The sequence below is a fragment of the Myxocyprinus asiaticus genome, chromosome 18 (genome assembly GCF_019703515.2).
Source record: "Myxocyprinus asiaticus isolate MX2 ecotype Aquarium Trade chromosome 18, UBuf_Myxa_2, whole genome shotgun sequence".
Classification (NCBI taxonomy): Eukaryota; Metazoa; Chordata; class Actinopteri; order Cypriniformes; family Catostomidae; genus Myxocyprinus; species Myxocyprinus asiaticus.
This window is the reverse complement of record NC_059361.1, coordinates 35,309,227-35,332,073: the sequence shown is the minus strand read 5'-3', so window position 1 is coordinate 35,332,073 and position 22,847 is coordinate 35,309,227. Positions and strand designations below refer to the sequence as shown.

The 22,847-nt window shown below is 35.9% G+C and overlaps 1 protein-coding gene across 1 annotated transcript; it reads right to left on the bottom strand.

The window, feature by feature from the left end:
• Positions 1 to 1,645: 1,645 nt before the first annotated feature.
• On the bottom strand, positions 1,646 to 20,887 carry si:ch211-71n6.4 (para-nitrobenzyl esterase). Its single transcript, XM_051723859.1, has 9 exons — positions 20,760 to 20,887; positions 18,661 to 19,364; positions 10,493 to 10,600; positions 9,472 to 9,668; positions 6,488 to 6,687; positions 5,920 to 5,978; positions 5,647 to 5,814; positions 4,928 to 5,149; positions 1,646 to 2,436 (listed from the first exon to the last, which is right to left on the bottom strand). The coding sequence occupies exons 2-9, from the start codon at positions 19,352 to 19,354 to the stop codon at positions 2,294 to 2,296; spliced, it is 1,791 nt and encodes a 596-aa protein (XP_051579819.1). The 5' UTR covers positions 19,355 to 19,364; positions 20,760 to 20,887; the 3' UTR covers positions 1,646 to 2,293.
• Positions 20,888 to 22,847: the final 1,960 nt, after the last annotated feature.

The following is a 22,847-nucleotide window of genomic DNA, read 5'->3' as shown; positions in this document are numbered from 1 at the left end:
GTTAATTTCAGATAGTAAAAAAAACCTTTTAAGATATCTTTAATTGCACTTCAATTTATTGATATCGAAATCCATTTCCAGATATCTGAAATACTAAATCTAATGTTAAAATTAATTTACAGTTTTCAACAATTAGCATGACTTTTGTTTAAATTATATTTTTGATATCAAGAATGGGTATTGCTGTGAGTACACTTTTTTTATGTCAAGAATTAACAAGAGCAATTAAGCGCAAATGTAATTACTAATATCAATAATTAGCATTTTCACTAGTAATTCCATTCCTGATATCGAATTTAATTATAGATATGTGTAATTCTACACGTTAAAATGTCAAACGGTGGAAAATAAAAACGGTGCGATGAAAGTGAATGGTGACTGAGGTTAACATTCTGCATAACATCTCTGTTTGTGTTCCATGAAAGAAAGAACGTCATACAGTTCTGGAACAACATTAGGGTGAGAATGCCTACATAGTAACAACATTTTCATTTTTGGGTGAATTCAAATAAGGCATGTGATAATTCCTGATTAAGACCCTTTGATCACAGATCCCTAAACATACATAAAAGCAGTCCACCTTCTATTACATCAATAGAGAAGATCTATAAACAAACAAAAGATCAATATAACTGTAAGCCCTCCTTCAGTGTTATTTACAAAGTAGTTAAATTCAAAGAGGGTGATCAGAGAGCCACATTATCCCTTTGTGGGCCCTGACCGCATCCCTGCGTTCTCATCCATGTCAAAGCTTTGGATTTATTTAGTCACACAATAAAAGAATAACAGATTTGGATACAGAGTGGCTATATTCTGCAAATAAAGAAGTCGATTAGTGAAACAAACAGCAAGGAATGACCTGAATAATAAGGATTTATGGCTCTTAATAAAAACAAACATTCAAACTCAATTAATTCAAACCCCTTTCTAAGCTTGTAGTTAAATTAAACAGAAGAAAGTTGTTGCTGCTCAGTGGTTGCTCATTCATAGCTCAGGAAAATAAACTGAATTGTCATTTATCGTTTACTCAAGTATCAACTTAGTCTCCTTAAAGGGATAGTTCACGCAAAAATGAAAATTCTCTCATCATTTACTCACCCTCATGCCATCCCAGATGTGTATGACTTTCTCTCTTCTGCAGAACACAAATGAAGATTTATAGAAGAATATCTCAACAAAACTTTGAAGCTTAAGAAGCACATAAAGGCAGCATAAAAGTAATACATATGACTCCAGTGGTTAAATCCATATTTTCTGAAGTGAGACGACAAGTGTGGGTGAGAAACAGATCAATATTTAAGCCCTTTCTTTACTATAAATCTGCACTTTCAAACAGCCTTGCCAAGTGCCCTTCTCTCTTAAGAGTTCTTCTTTTGTTTTAGGCAATTTGCATTCTTTATGGATATTGCCACCTACTGGGCAGGGAGGAGTATTTATAGTAAAAAAGGACTTAACTATTGATCTGTTTCTCACCCACAACTATCATATCACTTCTGAAGATATGGATTTTACCACTGGAGTCATATGGATTACTTTTGTGCTGCCTTTTTGAGCTTCAAATTTCTGGTCTCCATTCACTTTCATTGTATGAACCTACAGAGCTGAGATATTCTTCTAAAAATCTTTGTTTGAGTTCTGCAGAACAAAGAAAGTCATACACATCTGGGACGGCCTGAGGGTGAATAAATGATGAGAGAATTTTCATTTTTGGGTGAACTATTCCTTTAAATACTTAAGGAGAAATAAAAATGGACACAAATGAGACAATAGTTGACAGAGTAAGAGTACAGAGCTATAAACTTAATGTGGGTAGCATTGCTGAGATAATTTGGTCTGGAAAGAATCTGATGAGAAAAGTTTGATTTCATATTGAAATTTTGATTGCAGTCTTGGGTATCTTGACAAATCTGAGCACAGTTTGAGACACTGTTGAGATCTATTCTGAAACTCTAGGGGAGACACGTGACATTACTAGGGTTGTTTTCTCTGGAGAGAAATCTGAGAAGCAGAAGACTTAAGCAAAATTCACAATGTGCTCTCCATTTAATCTTATTTCTGTGTAGGAGAAACAACTGCAATATTAAAGAAATCTCATTTGTGATTTTTCTTTGGAATTCACATGGAAACATCTGAATGCAAAACACACTCCACACTAAGCAAACTCCTATAAAATGTATCAATACTGTAGCATTATTACACAGTAAAGCTTTGTTCATTTCGGAACAAAGCTTTTATCATGTCGGATAAAACTGTAGTGGATGGATCAATATGTCTGATGTCTGGATTATGTGGCTCAGTTGATCCAGGCGTATGAATAGAAGCCATTCTCCTCCCACAGGTCACACCTCTGGCCAGAGTAGCTTTTTACAGCGGAAATGTTTTTCCCCAGCAAGGCAGTTTTCGAGGGAAACTCTGGCCACTCATCTGGCATCTTACCTGCAAGGTTATGTACGATTTCTTAACATTATGGAGAAGATTTCACCAAATTAAAAATTGACAATTCAATTCAAATAGACTTTTTTGTCAAATGGATTGCTCAAATTACTTTCTGTGATGAAAATAACTAAGTGGCCTACTACAGGGTTTCCACACTTTATGGCCACTGAATTCCAATTACATTTTTATGATATTTTCACAATTTTTTCAGTCATTCGGAATATTGTATTAGGATTTTAAAAAATCAATTTATAGAGATTACGAAGAGCAATTCTAGCTAATGAAATATTTTCAAGCAGAGCATTATTTTTTTTTTTTTCTAATTATCTCTATAGAAACTTCCATGACAGTTCCATGACATTTTAAGACTTAACTAATTTCCATGACTTCAAAGACCCCATGAAATCAAAACTAGCATTTTGAGTCTGTTAGCTTTTGCATTTAAAATCTACAGTTTTTCTCTTCTAGGAAAACATTCCAAAAACATTAATGATTCAAGCTGCATTACACAGATTTTGCCCAATCAGATTCTCTCTAGAATGAGATTGTCCCTTCTCCAGCAACCGACCATCAAGAAAATCAACAGAAAATTATGGTTATGGGCTGTGACGAAAGCCTATTGACTATTTTAAAAAAAGGACAAACCCTTTTTGATATGTTCCTTAGAGGACAGGGAGGGAATTTTTTTTCTGAAATAGTTTTGTGTTCCCTCACAATGAGTTTTGCATTCCATTGCAATAAATGTACCATGGTATTACTACAGTAACCATATTTTAACCTTGATATTAGTAGTGACACCATAGTAATAATACATGAATTTTTTGGGGGGGTTATTATGTTTTTACTACAAACACCATGGTTTTTGTAGTAAAACCATACTAACCACAGGATTAACCATGGTTAATCTATAGTAAAACCATGGTTACTATCTGGATAAAGTATACTGCATTAAAACCATGGTTTCCTGAAAAAAAAACATGGTTAGCTTACAACAGTCACAGTTACTATATAACTATAGTTATATACTATTTTAACCAAAAACTATGGTTACTACAGTCTAAAATATTGCTCTAGTAAAACTATAGTTAAACTATGGTATTTGTATAATAAAACCATATTAACCACAAAATTATGTTTTTTATTATCATAGTTTTAGTTTTCCTGCATTATAACTTTGGTTTCACTATAAATATCAAAACTGAGCGCAAAACTATTTCAGAAAAAAAGCCTCTCCCTGTCCTCTAAGGGTCTCCGTAGATATGTCCCACCCAAAATTTCAGAAAGTAAACTTTCACAACAGCATAAAATTGCACTGACAAAGCTATTTCATTGGGTCTTTATAATCACTAGGGATTTCCCGATTCTGATACTGTACTTGTAAAAATACTCCGAACCCAAAATTGATACCATCTGACGTATGAATGTCATTGCGTAAACATTCAGCGCACAAATTAAAATCAGATTATGTCCTAGTGTGATTATTAAACCGCAAAGGTTGCGATTTAATGAGATAAATGTATAGTTTGCACATGCTGTGAGCTTCAAAGTGAATAGATCTTGAGAATGTATGAACGTGAAGCCGGCTGCTCATACAAAGGAGCTTTAAAACATCCCGTTTGTCGCGTGCTCTGTGTGTAGCAAATGACAGCGAGCATAGCGCTAATTTACTCTGTAGCGCACAGCACATATAGACTACATATTTATTTAATAAAACAGCAGCCTGTTGCAGTTTAATAATCACACTGGGTCACGTAGCCACCTGCTTTTCTTGAGGTGAGAGGCTACCATCAAAAATACACAGAAACGGAAAGGGCTTCACTCCAAAATAAAAGCTTTTGCCAAAATAAAAGCACCATTTAAATAGAAAAAAGTAAGACAGAAATAGATCACTACTGTATAGTTATGTAATATTCAATGTAATACTACTACTACTAATAGTAACTGTATATTTAAGCAATATCTCACATCTGTGATGCTCTGTTATGCAGCACTTTATTGGACAAAAATAACTCAAATGTTGTATTTTGGATTGTGCTGTGAGGTTCTGTATAAAAACACTTCATTTGATCAAATGAATACAATATTATGTTAAAATGATTTGTTCTATTTTCAGTTGATTACAGTTTTAATAACTCAATTTATTTAGACACCATTATGATGATAAAATTGAAATAAACTGTTGAATAAGGAATTCAGAAAGAAATAAAATAAATAAAAATGAAAAAACAAGTATCGGTGAGTACCGAAAAGGGGGTATCGGTACCCATACTCATACTTGTTCTACAAAAAATGGTATTGGGACATCCTTAATAATCACAATAAATATTTCCATCAATTAATATAGCTAATTTGCTTAACTGTTGGCATAGCAATGTAGCAACTTGGCATATTAATATAGAATTAAATTTGTAGAGATTTTAGAGTCAGAACTATGCATGTTATAAAATAGATTTAAGTTGTGTTGTGCTTGTAAGTCCCCCAATAAGCTTACCCTCTTTGGCAAAATGAAGAAAATTCTTGCTGAGCACTTCCTGGAAGTTCACATCATCTGGTGACAGGGTCCCCAGCACCATTTCAAGACCCCCAAAGAAGGCCAGGCTGTCCAGAAGATGAAAGGCAAAGCGACTGGGGAATGGAAGCCAGCTGGAGACGTTTGCTTGTCTTGACGGAGTGTAAGTCACCAGGTAACGATACACTGGGCTCTTCAAAGCTCCTGGAATACATTTTGACATTATTGAAAATATTGATATTAAAACAGCTGACTACAGAACAAATATGTGAGGGATAATATACAGTCAGCAGACATGTAGTCGAAGGGTCTTGTATCACCCTGAAGGGGTTTATTTTGCTATAATGACCAGCTGACTGTATATTATCCTGCTTATTACACAGCTACTTACCAAATCAATAAATAATGGACATGAAATATTGATTTGGGTTGGAATTATTTAGTAATGTGAGAAGAAAGAGACAGCGGAGTGATACGAGAGACATGAAACTTGCATGTAGGAAATCATTTGCTTGGGACATTGGTCAATTATACCGTTTAGCAGTCATTATTGACCACAAAATACTGCCAATTGACCAATCAGAATGTATTCCAGAGAGCTGTGTAATAAACAAATTGAATGTGTGCATGCGCTATGCAGATTGAACTAATAATAAATCAAGCTTCCCACAACATTTATACAAAACAAACAAAAAATGAACCTGCAGCTCTTTTAGCCAGGTCATTATTGGGGCAGGTGACCCTCATGTCAGAGGTCATGGTGGTGTAGAGTCTCTCTGGACATCGGTCAGATGTCGGGCATGGCGCGGAGCTGTTGTACAGCCTCAGAGCCTGATTGGTCAGAGCCTCTCCAAAAGGGGTCAGTTTCTCTGTGGGAAGGTTGACCAGAAAATAGTTGAGGAAAAGCACTTGTTCAGTTATGTAAATTTATTTTTAATGTTCTCTTTTTCAAATATCTCTTGGGATTGGCTTACTTGTCACAAACCACCGATAGTCCCCCCAAGTCCATGTTGAGATGTTCTCATATGGAGGACTAGAGTTCAAGAAATATGATGTCACATTCACAAATATTGCACACATTCACAATATTTATAGAGTTACCAGGGTTAGTTAAAATTCAGAATTTAAGAATTGGTTTCCTTTCAGTTCATGAGTTGGAATTTGAATTGAATTGGCCACACCCCACAGGATGTTGAATTGTAATGCCAGGAAGATGAATTTACTGAACTCAAAGAAATTCAACTGTCACAGAACAGAGCAATTTTATTTGTCTAACTCAAATTTTGCAACAAAACATAAATAATTACATCATTAATTTTCACTTATGCCTATTTCCTCCTTCATATTTCAATACTGTCAATACAATAACCACAGTCATAAAAAAGATTTCAATTGTGTCATACACGGCACATCAAAGTCACAATTCTGCACCCTCTTTGTTACCTCAATCAAAATTCAGGAATTGGGTCTCAATTAAATTCTGAATGATGCACATCTCTGATCATTTCCTTTTAAAAGTGAAAAGTGGACAAAAGAGTTTACCTAAAGTCAGTTTCCTGTTCAGTTGTCCCAACCACAAAAGGTACATCATTGTAGATTCCTCCCTTCTCCCAGGTCTCAAACGGAGGGTCATGGAGAACATGGCCATCCACTACTGCAACAGGGCCAAAAAACCTACCTTTAACTGGAAGATCAGTTAGACCATCGGCTGCCCAAGATGGATACTGCTGCCATGGAATTGCCTGAGTCAGATACAAAAGGATGTTATTTTAGCCACTGATTCCATTTCTAGTTTAATATTTCAACCATTCAGAGGAATTCAACCTAAAGCACGTCATCCAATCCTGAATGGAATTTAAAACCTTTCAAGACTTTGTAATGGAAATAAAAAAGTATTCAAGACCAAATAAAATATATAAGAATTAAGTCTTTAAATAGTGGGGTTACAACAGGGAAACAGCTTCAAACATCACAATGTGATCAGTTGAACTTGCATGAATAATAAACAGAGATGCACGATATAGTAAAAAAAATAAAATAATTTTTTAACCTTTTGATGATTTTCGATGTTCTGAGATGTTTTTCTTTCAGAGGAACCATAATTTTGTCGCAAAGTAGATTGACAATGTTTCATGGAAGAACTGGAATACCATAAAAATTTAGTTAAAATAACCAGTGCAGTTTTTCCACATAAAGGTGCGCTCAGTGATTTTTTTGTTAAATGCTAAACGTTAGGCCTTTAGAAATTCATAGTATTTTTTAATAACTCAAATCAGAATAAGCTGCTTTCTACACAGTGCTGGACAACATTCATGAGTGCCACCATTTTGAGATCACATGACTAGCCCAATATTACTAGCATTATCTCAGTAAGTCCCCGTAAATTGGATGCTTTCCCTTGCTGAATAAATCAATCATGGCTGTATGCAAATAGCACTTTTTGACAATGGCATCTGTAACTGAAAATTCTCTTGCGTGGTGCTGCATCTATGCTGCTAGGTATCAGCACAAGATAAACAGAAATATTACTAAGTGCATCTTTAAAGGGATAGTTCACCCAACAAATTTAAATTCTCTCATCATTTACTCACCCTCATGCCATCCCAGATGTGTATGACTTTCTTCTGCTGAACATAAATGATGATTTTTAGAAGAATATCACAGCTCTGTAGATTCATACAATGCAAGTGAATGGGTATCAAAATTGTGAAGCTCCAAAAGGCATATAAAGGCAGCAAAAAAGTAATCCATAAGACTCCAGTGGTTAAATCAATATCTTCAGAAGCAATATGATAGATGTGGTTGAGAAACAGATCAATATTTAAGTCCTTCTTTAAAGTCAATCCCCAACTTTCACATTCTTCTTCTTGTGTTTTTGGTGATTCACATTATTTGTGCATATCACCACCTACTGGGCAGAAGGAGAATTTATAGTAAAAAATGAATTAAACATTTATCTGTTTCTCAGCCACACCAATCATATCACTTCTGAAGATATAGATTTAACCACTGGAGTCTTATAGATTAATTTTATGCGTCTTTTATATACTTTTAGGGCCTTCAAAGTTCTGGCCACCATTCACTTACATTCATTCATTTTTGGGTGAACTGTCCCTTTATAAAGCTACTCTATGTAACTTTTGGCTCTCTAGTTGAAGCATGAAATTGCAAGTTACTTGCAGAGGAACATTGTTTTGGTAAGTACATGAGTTAGGCTTCAACTCTGCTCTTCTGCGCAGTTGAATCTGATGGTTTGAGGAGTAGCGGTGTACCCATGGCTACAGGTGATCACCTTATCAGAGCGAATGTCACTAAAAACACCCCTCCCCCCCAAATAAGAAAAAAATAACTAAATGAAGACAAAGATGGATAGACGAAATTTTTTTACAAAAATGTGTATTAGCAAGTAAGTAGCATATTTTATGCTGTTGGTTTGACTCACTGAAAACATAATTGTTTTAAAATAAATAACGTTACAAAGGTTAGGCACTGCTGACATTAGACATAACGACTGCTAGTCATATCAGACAAGGTCAAAAGGTGGAAACTTCTATCTAATGAACTACCACGCTAATGTTAAAGAGCTACCTGGCTAACTATCGGTCCAATAAAATATCTAACATGGATCATCTCTGGGTTGGTTTTAAATCCTTTCTGATCTCAGAGTTGTCGCCACCTCTGAAAAGCCAAGCCGATGTTAACTCGTGTTTTATTACAGGCTCTGTCACTTTCCCTTTTTGCTTGCAGACTCTTCTCGGTTCTCGGTTTCTTTATTTTTACAATGTGTGATTCCCCAGAGGGTTGCCTTTTTTAATGATCCAAGGTCAATGTCACTAATTTGTTGTGGCTACAAGCTTTCAGCTTCAAGCTACTACCACACCTATCACCGCAAATATACACGAGCTATAGTAGCTGGATCTTCTTTTCTTTATTTACGGATATGACGTAACCACGCACGGACAAATGACGGAAGTATCTTTTAGAGCTAAAGACAGCTCTAAAATATAAATTGGGTTAAGGCAAAAATATGGCTTGGAAGATGGATTTTTTGTGTACTTGCTCATTAATGAAATTTTGTTCATTTCTAACAAAAAAAAAATTAATCTTAGCATTAAATAGTGTAGCTTTAAAGTTTTTCACTAAATGAGTTCAAGGAAGAATAATTTTTAATCATATTTATTTATGTGTAACAATATATGTCAATTCTCATTAAGAAACAGCATTATTTACCTACATAAAATGCTCTGCGGGATTTCTGTGAACACTTTTGCGAACACTTTTGAGCGATTCATTCCAAAAATAACTCTTCCTTAAAAAGACTTTTTACAGCCTTAAATTTTGAAAAGTGAATTTAAATACTTTTAAAGAACCCAGTGCAGTGAGATCTGGAGCCGGGTGAGGTTCGATGATTTATTAAAGCGAGTTTTATATCGAGGGGGCCGAAAGGTTGAGGCTGTTGTTATTCAACCATGACTCCACCACTGCTTCGCTGTGGAAGGTTACGTGCTCGACCATAGATTTCTCACCTGAAGGACTTGAGTGATGTTTAGTCCTCTCAGGCAGATGGCATCCTTGCAGCCAGTTTTCCTCAGGAATTCTAAGTTATATTTTTCTGCTGACTCCAGGGAAGCATTATACACGTACGAGCCGCTCATATCAATAGCACGATGAAACAGACCCTTAGCCATAGGAGACATCATCAAGGTCCAAACCGATGTACCTCCTTATGAACACACAGGGAGACAGACAACATGCTAAAGATATACAGTGGGTTATTTACCGCTAGATGTGCAGCTAATACGTAGATGACTAAATTCAGGCAGGAAACTCTGAATGGCGCAAACTGATAGATTCTTTTCACTTCTGGAACAATTTTCCTTTTCAGCTGATGTTACCAAGCCCTTTTATTTATTTTGGCCTCCCCTCCAGCCACCTGTCATATTGAGACTTGCCAATCACCTGTCATGATCCAATAATTTTCTGATGGACAAAATCTAGTCCCACCCTACATCTTATCTCATTGATCATTCACTGATCATTCATTTTTTCTCAGTTATCATTTCATTTAAAAAATATGTCATATAACAGAGGTAAAATGAGTGACGGATTTTGTTTCATGTTGATTTTAAGGATAGCACAAAAAACATTTTCCTGCAAAACATTTCCCAAAAAGAAATACGTAATGTGAAATGTATTATTTGTACATTTGTTAAATAATAAAACAATGGATATACAGTATATGAAGACAATAAGTATTTGGACACTTTCTGGTTGTCAAACTTAGAGGAACATGTCCATAATTAATGTGATAAACTGCACCTGTTGTTACTCTGCTAGGACTAACTGTGTGAACTTGTGGGGAACTTAACCTGGGAATTGTTGGTTAAAAGTAATTGCAAAAATGGCTCAGAAAAATTTGTTCTGAGAAAATATTTAGCATCAGTTATTTGCAGATGCCATTTGGTTTGGTATTTTGCTCTAATGCAATGACATTCAGACATTTTTAAGCATGACTTCAGTATCCCAGTACTTGTGTATATGTTTTACCTGAGCTTTGACCAAATATGGTAACCCTTCCTGCATCACCACCAAAGTTATGGATATTTCGCTTGACCCACTGAAGTGCTTGGATCTGGTCCATGAAGCCATAATTCCCTTTGATAGGAAACAGAAAGACTCAAGTAAATGAACAGCTGTTGGGAACCTCAATGCCTGTGAAATAACTGCACTCTAGATAGAGTTACTTGATGAATTTCAATATGCTATATGTGTCATACTTGATGGAACATCTTATGAGTGCATTTGACAAGCAGATAGTTAATGAATGAGTAGAGCACTATGCTCTGAAACAGACAGCAGTCCTGAGTAAGCCCGACATGTACCTAACAAGACAAACACTCTCGGGGGATGGCACGCCCACCGTCGGTTCAATAACCATCTGATGCATATTTCACACAAAACTGGAAAATACTTCCTTGATCTAGTAAGTGCAAATCTGATTGGCTGGTTTGATGGAGCTTCCGTAAGTAAAAGAACACAGGAATTTGTATCAGTCCGCCTGGAAAAAGAGTTGTGTTGGGTTGATACAACGAGCACTTTGGGGGATGAAATTATCACTGGATTTGACAAAGTTTGCCAGGTTAGTACATCAAATCTTTTAAAGAAATTCAGAGTTTTGTTTTAAAAATGGCATATCGGATGAAACTAGAGACTCTAATCTTTTGACTCAAATAGGTTTCAATATAAAAACTTAATTAGTTTTCTTACCAGATGTAGTTTTGTTGGTGTTTCTCCCAAAGACAAACTCTGCACTGGTGGGTGGCATGCCCTTTGGTCACATGACTTTAACCCTTTACTGACAGCATAGTTCAGTTCAATTTAAATTAATTTGAATTATGCATATAGCGAAGCACAAGGTTAAATCGTCTGGTTAAGCTAAATGAAATGTTGTGCTGTTGGCTTCCAAAATTGCAATGGCTAAAACAGGGGGCTTCGCTTTTATCGAATTCCGTCAGTAGAGCTGACTTGCAGTGAACATTTTATTACAGGTATGTTATTAACTCATATAATTATAATAATAGTATCCACAATATTCCCATGAGTCCCATGATGCTTTGCGGGCGATGTGGGCAGAACTTCCGGTTAAGTGTAAACAATTGTTATGTTATGTACTACCACAGCATTAAAAATGACAGAAACTTGAGAACAAATGATCACAGAATTATAGTGAAGCGATATTGTTCTTCCTCACCTATCTGTCGATGATTATGGGTTTGAGGATAATGGCCAAATATCACAAATAAAAGAATTTTAGTTATTTTGATGAGTCTTTATCCATCAATGGAAGAACCAGAGCAGACTAACCAGAAAAGCTATGTAGCCTATTAGTCCCTTCACAGCTGTAAAGTTGGACATGTTTTTAGAACTGTAGATAATTATGGTTATTTTAAAGCATATGTTGAGTCTAGTCAGAACCTGAAGAGTTTGTTGTACAGAGATTATAGACTTACTGCAGATACAGGGGAGGTCCAGACAGCAGGATGCTCGTGTATTACAGGACTCAGGTGATGATACTGCCATGCTGCCATTTTTCGGATAAAATACAATTATTTTGTGGGAGATGACTGTGTAGTAAGCTCAATCTAGCTTTATACTTAGTTTACATACATAAAATCTGGATCTAAACGCTATAACCTACATTCAATGATTTAGTGTTGCCTGAACAACTGATCCAGTTGATAAATTTAATTTATTGTTCTTGTGTAGGAAATAACGATGTATTAGCAGTCACACAATAAACTGTACTATACAAAAAGAACTACATGCAATACAAATTAAACATATTTATTTGGACATATAAAATAAACATTTTTCACCAAAGTTCAATGTTCTCTGTAAAGCAACTATAAAACAGTATCTATTATTAAAAGCACTAGCTGTACAAATACATTTAATTGATACTGAATTAAAGTCCACACTGTTTTCCAAATCACCTTTTCACCTTAAGGGAAGACATGCACATTCTGCAAAGACACTCGAAAGAAAGTGAATTGCAGGCAGGAAAAATGCAGGAAAGAAGAAAATCAGAATACAGTTAATTTCAAACGTGATAAAACATCTCACTACTGTACATGTCTCATCTAATAATAATGGTCTTTCACTGTAGAATTATTCATTTGAAAACATCGTCACTACTCACAGACAGTTCAGGAAAAACACTGTTCCTTTTTATACTCAGTAATAATGCCATTTCAAAGCATGTGAAGCATTCACAAAAAAAGAAGCTAAATAGAAATGAACAAACTCTCAAAATTTCTAACGAACTTTCAGCACATTCACACACCTGTTAGTGCAATAATGCTATCATTTATATAATTCATTGCGTTCTGTTTCTGGACGTCTATCGTAGCCGGACCATAATGGTGGATAATATAAGTAATCCCCGCTGTTGACTTCTTGCAAATAAAGTGTAAAGAGCACACAAACAAATTATTCCAAAGCTTTTTCAAACAGATGTTCCTAAGTCAATCCTTCTGTAGGCAGCCGATGGGAGAAGCAGCATCTGGGACAGGAGCGCTGTGCTCTGCAAGTGGTTTCTGATCATAACATTGCTGTTTTAGACAAAACTTTAGTTTCGCTTGATTATTAGGATAACCATTAACTGCACACATTGTCCAGGAAATGTTTAAGACATCTTACATATTTAAAAAGCAAGAATCTAACCACACCACACACAACCAAGCAGTGACCGCCTACCAGTGGCGAATTCTCAGGGCCAGCAAAGCCTTCTCTGCTGGCCTAACATGACAAATAAATACATATTTTTCATTCTCAATCACCTTTTTGCCAATGTATTTTTAATTGCTTTCCACTCTTAATTAGTCTACAAACAAACAGAGAAAAACGAAAAGTTTATCCAGTCAGAATTTATTCCTTGATGCTTACAAGCGAAGTGTGACAACTGTTTCACAAATCACATGCCCAATTTGGGGCCTGGGTAGCTCAGTGGTAAAGATGCTGGCAACTACCCCTGAAGTTCGCTAGTTCGCTAATTCAAATCCTATAGTGTGCTGAGTGACTCCAGCCAGGTCTCCTAAGCAACCAAATTGGCCTGGTTGTTAGGGAGGGTAGAGTCACGCGGGGTAACCTCCTCATGATTGCTATAATGTGGTGCGTTCTCGGTGGGGCACATGGTGAGTTGAGCGTGGTTGCCGCGGTGGATGGCGTGAAGCCTCCACACATGCTATGTCTCCGTGGCAATGCGCTCAACAAGCCACGTGATAAGATGCGCGGGTTAACAATCTCAGACGCGGAGGCAACTGGGATTCGTCCTCTGCCATCCGGACTGAGGCGAATCACTACACGACCACGAGGACTTAAAAAAGCACATTGGGAATTGGGCATTCCAAATTGGGAGAAAAAGGTGAAAAAAAAAAAAAAAAAATCACATGCCCAAAGCAGTAAGTGAGTCTGAGCTCCACCCCCTCAGGCCTTCAGAATTTCTTCAGAATCCCTAAACAGTGCAAATGAATGAGCATCTAAAGTCAGATTGTCAGATTTATCAGCCAATCAGATTGATTTATTTGTTTTTGGTGGGTGTGATCTTTAGGATATGTCCCAGTCGAGGCCTTCTAGCTGGCCTTGAGTGACACAATCACGCTTTAAGTGATGTATGTAATTCAAGAATGAAAAGCGTAAGATCAAGCTGTCTGATGAGTCAGCTGTCATCACTGCTGCTATCGCCGTTGAGAAAGAGATCTTTATGGATTTAAAAACATGAGACGTTCTGCATGACCATGTGATTGTTTAATTTATTAAACAGGAAAGGAGGACTGATTTTCACTTCAAGTAAATTGGTAAGTGCTTTTTGCATTGTTATAGCAACATCAGGAGTTTTCTAAGTGTAAATTAGGCTGCTTGAGCATTCAGTGTCGGATCAAGTTTTGATTTTACAACTTCAATGGAATGCATTTTGAATTCAGAATTACAACTTGTAGACTCGTGAAGAAATTCTCAACTCAGATTTCACCGAGATGCAGGGGCATGATGTCACAAACATGTCGACACTCAGGGAGATATACAAATTAAGTGATAAACATTCACTTTATTATGTAATATCGATAAATGAGTTTGTTTCCACATTACATGATATTAAAGCTTGTTTAACAAACACCTGCAGAAACAGGTGTATAAAACATTATAATCTCTTTTGATAATCGTACACCTGCAGCACAAATGCTAGCGCTGCAGCACTGTTTATCAGTTGGGTTGCTAGGAGATATCTCTAATGAGAGTCACACCCCTGCTAAGCTAACGGAAGCGTTGCAGTTCTGAATATCGAGGAATGGAATGCATTTATGGTCGGAGATATCAAGTAGGAATATCCCACATCCAACTTGAATGGAACACAGCGTAACCGTGTACCCTGACGAAACTAAATTTATTGCAAGCAACATTTAAATCGCAAATATTATTAGATAGATTTTTCCAGGTATTATAGACCTCCTTGGTAGATTCATTTGAAAAATTATGATTTTTGATGTTAATTTGTCAAAACAATCATGCTGCAGTTAAAATCAGGCTTGCTTGAGCATTAAGTGTCATTCAAGTTCTGGCTTTCGTGTGTGGACGTGTTTTTAAAATGTCAATTGGTATTATTAGTTGACTGCCACGTAATGTATGATAGGCATAGCGTCTTATTCATTGTGAAACTGTGTTTTCTTAATGGCATGAATCACACTGAAGGCCTAGACTTAAAATGCACGGCCTGCGGCTGCCGCCTAAACACAAAACGGCAACCAACTGCACTTCTGCTAGCCAACCGGAAATTCCGCCCACTTTGCAAAAACAGTGGACTTGTTGAGAATATTGTGGATAGCTAAGAATATTTCTGTATTTCTGTATCATGGCTTTGTGTCATACTTTCATTTAATTGATAATTATAACTAGCTGTTACTAGCAGTAGTGTACCCAAACTAACCTAGTTTTTTATATATTATCCTTTTAGCCATATTTAGAAGAGCTAACTTAGCACTAGCTGTCTAATCTGTCAAATCTAACACAACGGTTTGCCTGCTTTCTGCCACCACTTACGGTGCATGTGCTGCAATGTTTGTAAACAATGGGATTGGTCTATTCAAGCTTGAAGTACTATTTCATGTTTTTATGTGTCTCAGTCAGCAGGGGGCAGTAAGCACAACTCCAGCTGTAATGGCAACGCACAGCTGTACCGGCAACAAACCACACTTTACTGACAGCTGGGATGTTCGATTCTGACTTTTCTGGAGTCGACTCCGATTCTCGACGCTAGACGTAAGAGTCAATGGTTTCGACTCCTGGACTGGGTAAGGACAGGGTCATGATTCAAGGCAGTCGCCAAGGGTGGCCATTAGGGGGCAGTGCCTTCCAAAGTGACACAATGTGGCCCTTAAAAATCGCTTGTCAGGCATGAGGGGAAAATGAATTGAACAATTGAAATCCCCAGGAGGTTTCACTCGTATTAGCTTGTTTAATCCAATAATTTAGATTGCTGCTCTGTAATTGCTGCTCTGTAATAATTCTGCAGTTTTTCTGTAACTGCTGGTCTAGGATCAGTTTCTCTCACCCAAACCCAAGCTATTAGTGGGTCAGGAAAAGCTGACTCTAAATCAGCGCCTGTGGCCAACTGAAACCACATCGCTTGCTGTGTGTATCTGCAGAGAAAATGTAATCTTTTTTATTTTTGTAATAATTACCTATGCATAACAAATTTTAAAACGAGTTCATACCTAATTACACAGCAACCGTTATAATCAACTCAAGCTAACCTACACTGAGATGACTCTAGAAAAAAATAATTCACAAGATATATCCCTTGAACATGCGAAGCATTGCCTACTGGATTTTATTCCAGCTCCCTAAAACTCTTCAAGTTGATGCTGATATTGTCGGCAAGATCGCAAGATATGCCAGGTGCAAGTGTGATTTACTGTGATGGAGTGGTGGTGGCGTAGTGGGCTAAAGCACATAACTGGTAATCAGAACCAGATTGCTGGTTCAATCCCCACAGCCACCACCACTGTGTCCTTGAGCAAGGCACTTAACTCCGGGTTGCTCCAGGAGGATTGTCCCTGTAATAAGTGCACTGTAAGTTGCTTTGGATAAAAGCGTCTGCCAAATGCATAAATGTAAATGTGATTTTGCTGCATTCAGTGGTTAGGCCTATATATTTTTCATGTTGGCTGCCATGCAGACAGAAAACAAATCATGGATATGTTCTTGCTCGATTCACTTAATTATCAATAAGGTCTGTATGTTCTCATGTTTTAATGACTGCAGTTTTTTTCCTTGACCACAATGTACTAAACAGCAGGAGGTTTAATTCACATATTTTGGTGTTTATTGCTTTTAAAATATTGCTTGCTCTAAGATCATAAAGTGTTCCCTATTCAATAGCATGTTCTGGTGATGGATCTGACAAGTTTACAGTCATTATCACACACTCAATGTAGTTTTTTTGTTTGATTTGTTTTTAAACGTGATCCCCAAACACATAAACTACATAAATTCTGACACAGCTTCCTAAAAACACTGTTTATGACGTGACGCAACCAAAGTGAGATGCTCCAAAACGGTCAGTCTGATGCAGCATAGATGCGTCCTTAGACAAGTCCTTATAATAAATCTACCTTCGCCACGTTGACAAATTGAATTTGCTGTGGACTGTAGGCCAATGAAATAAACAATATATTGCCCCCTAAAGCCACTTTTTGTATTGCCTAATCAATGCTTTACTCATCTGCCACAATAATGTAATGCATTTCAATTATCTGAATGTATTTTTATTATATATACAGTATATTATATTTTTTATTATTTAAATATAATTATTTAATCATTATATATTGAATTATTTTTATTTGGGGGCCTTTCTAATTGCAATTAATTAATCAGCATATCATGTAATTAATTCGATTAAAAATTAAAATTAAAATTTCTTAAAATTAATTAAGAAATTAATTAATTAATTTATCTGATAAACTCGCCCCTAAATGGAATGTAATGACAAAATTGACTGTGATCAGGGCTTGACATTGACTTTATGGCTCACCGGCCACTGTGGCTAGTGGTATTCCAAAGTCAGTAGCCAATCAGCATTTTCACTAGCCAATATCCCCTGCCCCAAAAAAAGTTATAAATGTAACTAGATACTGTAACTGCATGCATTTGTATTGACATTTTATTTAAACAAGAATGATATGAGTTCAGCAGGACATAAGCCTGATGATTTAAGTCACCTTTTTGAATATCTCAAGGCAAGCATGACCAGTTAGAACAGGAGTAGGAGAGAACAAGTTAAAAATGTTGTCAATAATTTGTCCATTTGTCAATGGAAGTCCAGATTTTAACCCCTTTAACTTTTCTAAATTGTACATGCCTTCATGAAAGTTTACCATTGTTCTTCCATTTTTTTAACAGTGACATTCGGAATATTAAGGCCATAACCACAAGTCAGAGCATGGATAGCTCCACATTACTGTGGTTAGGCTAATATACGTAGATAGTCTTTCTAAAAAATAAACTATAGCATTTGTTATGAAAAACTAAAAGCCTAAATACATTTAGAAACCTTTAATTACAACTTTCACAGTTAATAATTTCTTGGAGTACAAAAGGAGATGTTAGGTAGATTAAACTCACCATTCATTTTCATTGCACCTTTTTTCCATAAATGGAAATATGCATTCATAATTTATTTGTTTTTTCATTCATGGAAGAAAGAAAGTCCTATGGGTTTGGATCAAGATAAAGGTGAGTGAATGATGACAGAATAATTATTAACAATAAAAATGAAGTCTTATAGATTTACCTACAGTATATACCAATTACCAGTTAGTGTTACTGCAGTTAAAATATTTTAATTTGGATGATACTGTGTTTTTCTCTGGAGCAAGCTTCATTCGCCCTGCGGAGATGCACGTGATGTCTGATATAAGAAGCATGTTTACTGCTTATAAAGCGCTAAAGACATTATGAATACAATTAAATTTGCTTCGACTGCGGTTATCCGCTAAAGTGACTAGTAAGAGTAAAGAAGTTACCCGCCACTGCCGATTTCTACCCTGACTGTGACTGACCGCTTTACATATCAGTCAGTCAGCTCTTCCTGTCTAAGTAGGTGGTTCTTGGCCAGTTTGGTCAAAGGTCTATCTAAGCAAGTCAATCGGTGGACTAACCTGAAGAGTTGGTAGGAGAGCCTTCTCTCAGTACCTCCAGGGCCATGAAGCCAAAGGCATTGAGCCTGTAATTCAGACTGACGTATACCGTCTGTGTACGTGCCGCCAGCTCCTCAGTTGGGGAGTTGCCTTTCTCCTGGCCACTCAGCATACGGAGGTACCCTCCATGGATCCACACCATGACGGGCATGGGTTTGGCGGGCCGAAGGCTTGGCGTCCAAACGCTGAGATGCAGGCAGTCCTCTTGCCCCATCACCCGTCCATCTTCTCGGAGCGGCTGTACTTGCGCACAGATGCTACGGAATCGAGTAGCATCGTACACCCCATGCCAACACTTACCCGCCTCCAGTAAATCTTTTGGGGGGCACCAACGATATACACCCATAGGTGGTACAGCATATGGGATGCCCTTGAAAGAGTATGCCCCACCTCTCCACTGCCCACGCAGCCAACCGCACTCCGTCATCACCTCTACCAGCCCTGGGGGTAGAGTCTCTGCCACGTAAGCAAGGTATCCTGCCAGAGTGAGGAGAGCGAGCACTCCGCAACCGATGAGAAACATACACCTGCGGGACACCACCAGGAATGGACTGACATAGTGGCGTCGGACGTACTGGATCTCTTCTTCCTCTTCGTCCTGCACCAGATAGCGATACTCCGTCCCCTCAGGGACCTCAAATACATCCTCACTCATTTTCTCTCTTCTGTGAAAGAGAGAGAGAGAGAGAGAGAGAGAGAGAGAGAATACAAGTGCAAGTCATCCCTGTTTATCCAAAAAGACAATACTGCCTTAAAGTAAAACACTACCAGGTTGTGTAACTAAATGGCATTTTATTAATTTTTTTTCTCCATAACTGCAACCCACAGTACTGTGAGTTTTTCAAAATACCACAATAATCCCCTTTTTGTCATATGTGCATCATTTTATGCTACTTATTGTTTTAAAATAACTGCTACTTTATTTCATAAAGTCAGTTGAGAGCACGTTGTCACGTGTTTTAAATGTTATCGTTTTATACAGTTTATTAATTACAATATTTACTGGCTAAAAGTTCTAGCCAGCAAATATTGTAATTAATAAATTGTATTAGCCTAAAACAATGGTTTGATATTTTTGTGCTACCTTTCAGATTTTTGCTGTTTTTTTTTTATTTGATTTTATTTAGCCTTTAGTAGGCTGTTTAATGGCAATTTCCAGTGACAACTTACCCCATATAGTGTGACAATATGCCCTGCTGTTGGGTAATAAACATTTTTTAAAAATAATAATAATTCATGGGCAATAACGATAAAAATATTCAATAGCTTTTTTGTAGCCAAGACTTCAAGGAACGTGGTCATACAGAAATTTACTTTACAAAATAAACCTACCCTCAGAAATATTCACTGGAGTAAATCAGTGTGACAGCTAGCCCCAGTCTTACTTTTTATGTATAGGTTAGTATTACCCACATTAATTTACGAGAACAACAATGGTTACGGCATAATGAATGCATTTTAATGTGTGTGTGAGACTGAAACAGCATGAAGTCTTTGTGCTGGAATGACAGACAGGATGGACCGCATAATCAGCGGAAACCACCACGATCGACCCACCACAAAGAGAAACATTTATTTATATTTCCTATTTTATGTTCTTACTTATAATGTTGCAGAAATTTACAGCGATAAACATATTGCTATAAATTAGGCAAAAAGATTGTTCCTTCTTTTGTCAACTGTTGAAGTAAACAAGTAGACAACAAGTAACAAAATACATTTGATAAAAAAAAAAAAAAAAAAAAAAAAAAAAAAAAAAACAGGTCTGTGAGAGTTATCAATACACTTTAGACTCGACGAACTCAATTTAGCACTGCAAATATCTAACTGCTCTGAATAGAGAATAAAAATAAAACAATCTGCCGAAATGATGTTTCTTCCCCCTAATAACGTCAACACAAAGTTACAGATTACATCAAACGTGTCATGAGCTAAAAAGTGACATTTTCTTTATCTATGTCTATACTTACTAAATCATAATCACTTATTCTCGATTCATACCCTAATTTAGCTACTGTAAAAGTCGAAGGCTGATGAAATGATAAATGTAACATATTTACCATGTCAACTGCGTTCATGCACGCATGTACTGTATCCTACAAAACAAGTTCTCTCCGCCCATGGGTTGAGTTAAAGATGGCTGCTGAAGTCCTGGAGCAAATCTTCTGCCTTTGAGGTTACAATATCTTTAAATACAGTAAATATACACCCTCACCAATACCAGCAACAACAACAACAACAACAACAACAACAACAACAACAATAATAACAATAATACAAACATAAGCACAAATTAAGCAAGATAAATATATGCCTATTTCTATAATAAATGCCTATTATTATAAACCTATGCCTAATGTATATATATCAATGTTTGCCAGACAAAAAAGTTTTAGACATGATAATAGACATGATAAATGTCAATTTAAATATTTGTATATATATAAAAAATTATTATTTTTGTTTATATAAAAAAAATAAACAAAAGAATAAATTAACCAAGAATAATACATGCCTATTTCCATTATATATGCATATAATATATGCCTGTTATCAGTGCTTTCCAGGCCACAAAATAAGTTAATAGTTATAGACACTGAAAAATAAAAAGCCAAATAAGGTTATTTTTTTTTAAATGTCAAATGTTTTATATGAATAAAAAATATTTTAAATTAATAAATAAACAACAGCAATAATACAATATAAATAAAAAGCATAAATTAACCAAGATTAATATATGCTTACTTCTATTATATATGCCTATAATATATCTATAATATATGTCTATTACCAGTACTTGCCAGGAAGCAAAAGAATACTGTTATAGTTTTAGAAATAATAATAGTTTGACAAAATGCAAATACAAAATAGCTTTTTTTATTATTATTATTTCAAAAGTTTTAGAGAGAAAGGAAGAAAAGCCAGAAGGATAGTTAGGAGTTTGAACAGTGATAGGAAATAGATAGATAGATAGATAGATAACTAATTTAAAAACAAATAACTTATCTATTTATTTATTTATTTTGTATTTATTTTTTAATGGTAACAAATAACATTTTATGGCAACTTTTAAGTATATATGAAATGTTATTTATTTATTTGTTTTTTAATTAGTTCTGTATCTATCTATCTATCTATCTACATCCATCTCCTCTCTCTGATCAAACTCTCTCTCTATATACGTGTACTATATATATATATATATATATATATGTGTGTGTGTGTGTGTGTGTGTGTGTTTGAAAGTAACTAATTAAAGACAAAATAAAAGAGATAAATTAGTTATTTGAATTGGTCCATTCAGCAATTTATCTGTAATATTCCAGTATTGAATACCTGACAAAGGTTACCTGTTGCTCTACAAGTATTCATTTGTGTCAATAAAATAATTTATAAGGAACACCGCAAGAGCAAATACATTTGATCGGGAAATCAACTCTAGGCATGATTAACAGACTCTATAAAGGTTTAATTGGTTTTAAATTGATTTAGATATTGATCCCTTCCCGAAAAGAAAGGTAATTTGTTGGTGGTGAAAAGGCTTTAATACACTAATTGCCATATACTGTGGCTAGACAGATTACGTGTGCATTTATATGCAGTCTAATAAAACACTGGTGAATGAAGTAAATCACACAACATAGGCCCACATACAGTATACAAAAGTAGAGTGAAAGATAGATTGTACAAGGGGGAGCTAGTGAATGTCCAGGGGCATAATTCAAGAGAGATGTCTTGTTTTCAACCCCACAGGGATGTATATATGGATAGCTTTGGCTATTCCCATGAGGATTTTTTTGTCTTCCTTCAGCAAGCAGTTTATCATCTTCAGCACTGCGGATTCTTCAGTTCAGGCTTTTCTTCATGAGTGTACAACACAGTGAGGGTTTGCTGTGATTCCATGCAACAAGAGAGTACGAAACTTACAGTGCTGTGAAAAAGTATTTTCCTGATTTGTTCTATTTTTGTGTATTTTTCATACTAAATTGTTTTAGAGCTTCAAAACAAGATATAAAATAAAACAAAGGCAACCCAAGTAAACACAAAATGCAGTTTTCAAATATATATATATATATATATATATATATATATATATATATATATATATATTTTTTTTTTTTTTTTTATTGAAGCAAAAAAAAGTTATC

Bases quoted from the DNA above. Each gene is read 5' to 3' on its own strand.
- si:ch211-71n6.4 (XM_051723859.1), bottom strand. From the start codon at position 19,354: ATGAGTGAGGATGTATTTGAGGTCCCTGAGGGGACGGAGTATCGCTAT. The intron at 5,979-6,487 runs GTAAACTCTTTT...CTTGAACTCTAG, and splicing joins GAACAGGAAACTGACTTTAG to TCCTCCATATGAGAACATCT. The intron at 2,437-4,927 runs GTAAGCTTATTG...ATAACCTTGCAG, and splicing joins TCTTCATTTTGCCAAAGAGG to GTAAGATGCCAGATGAGTGG.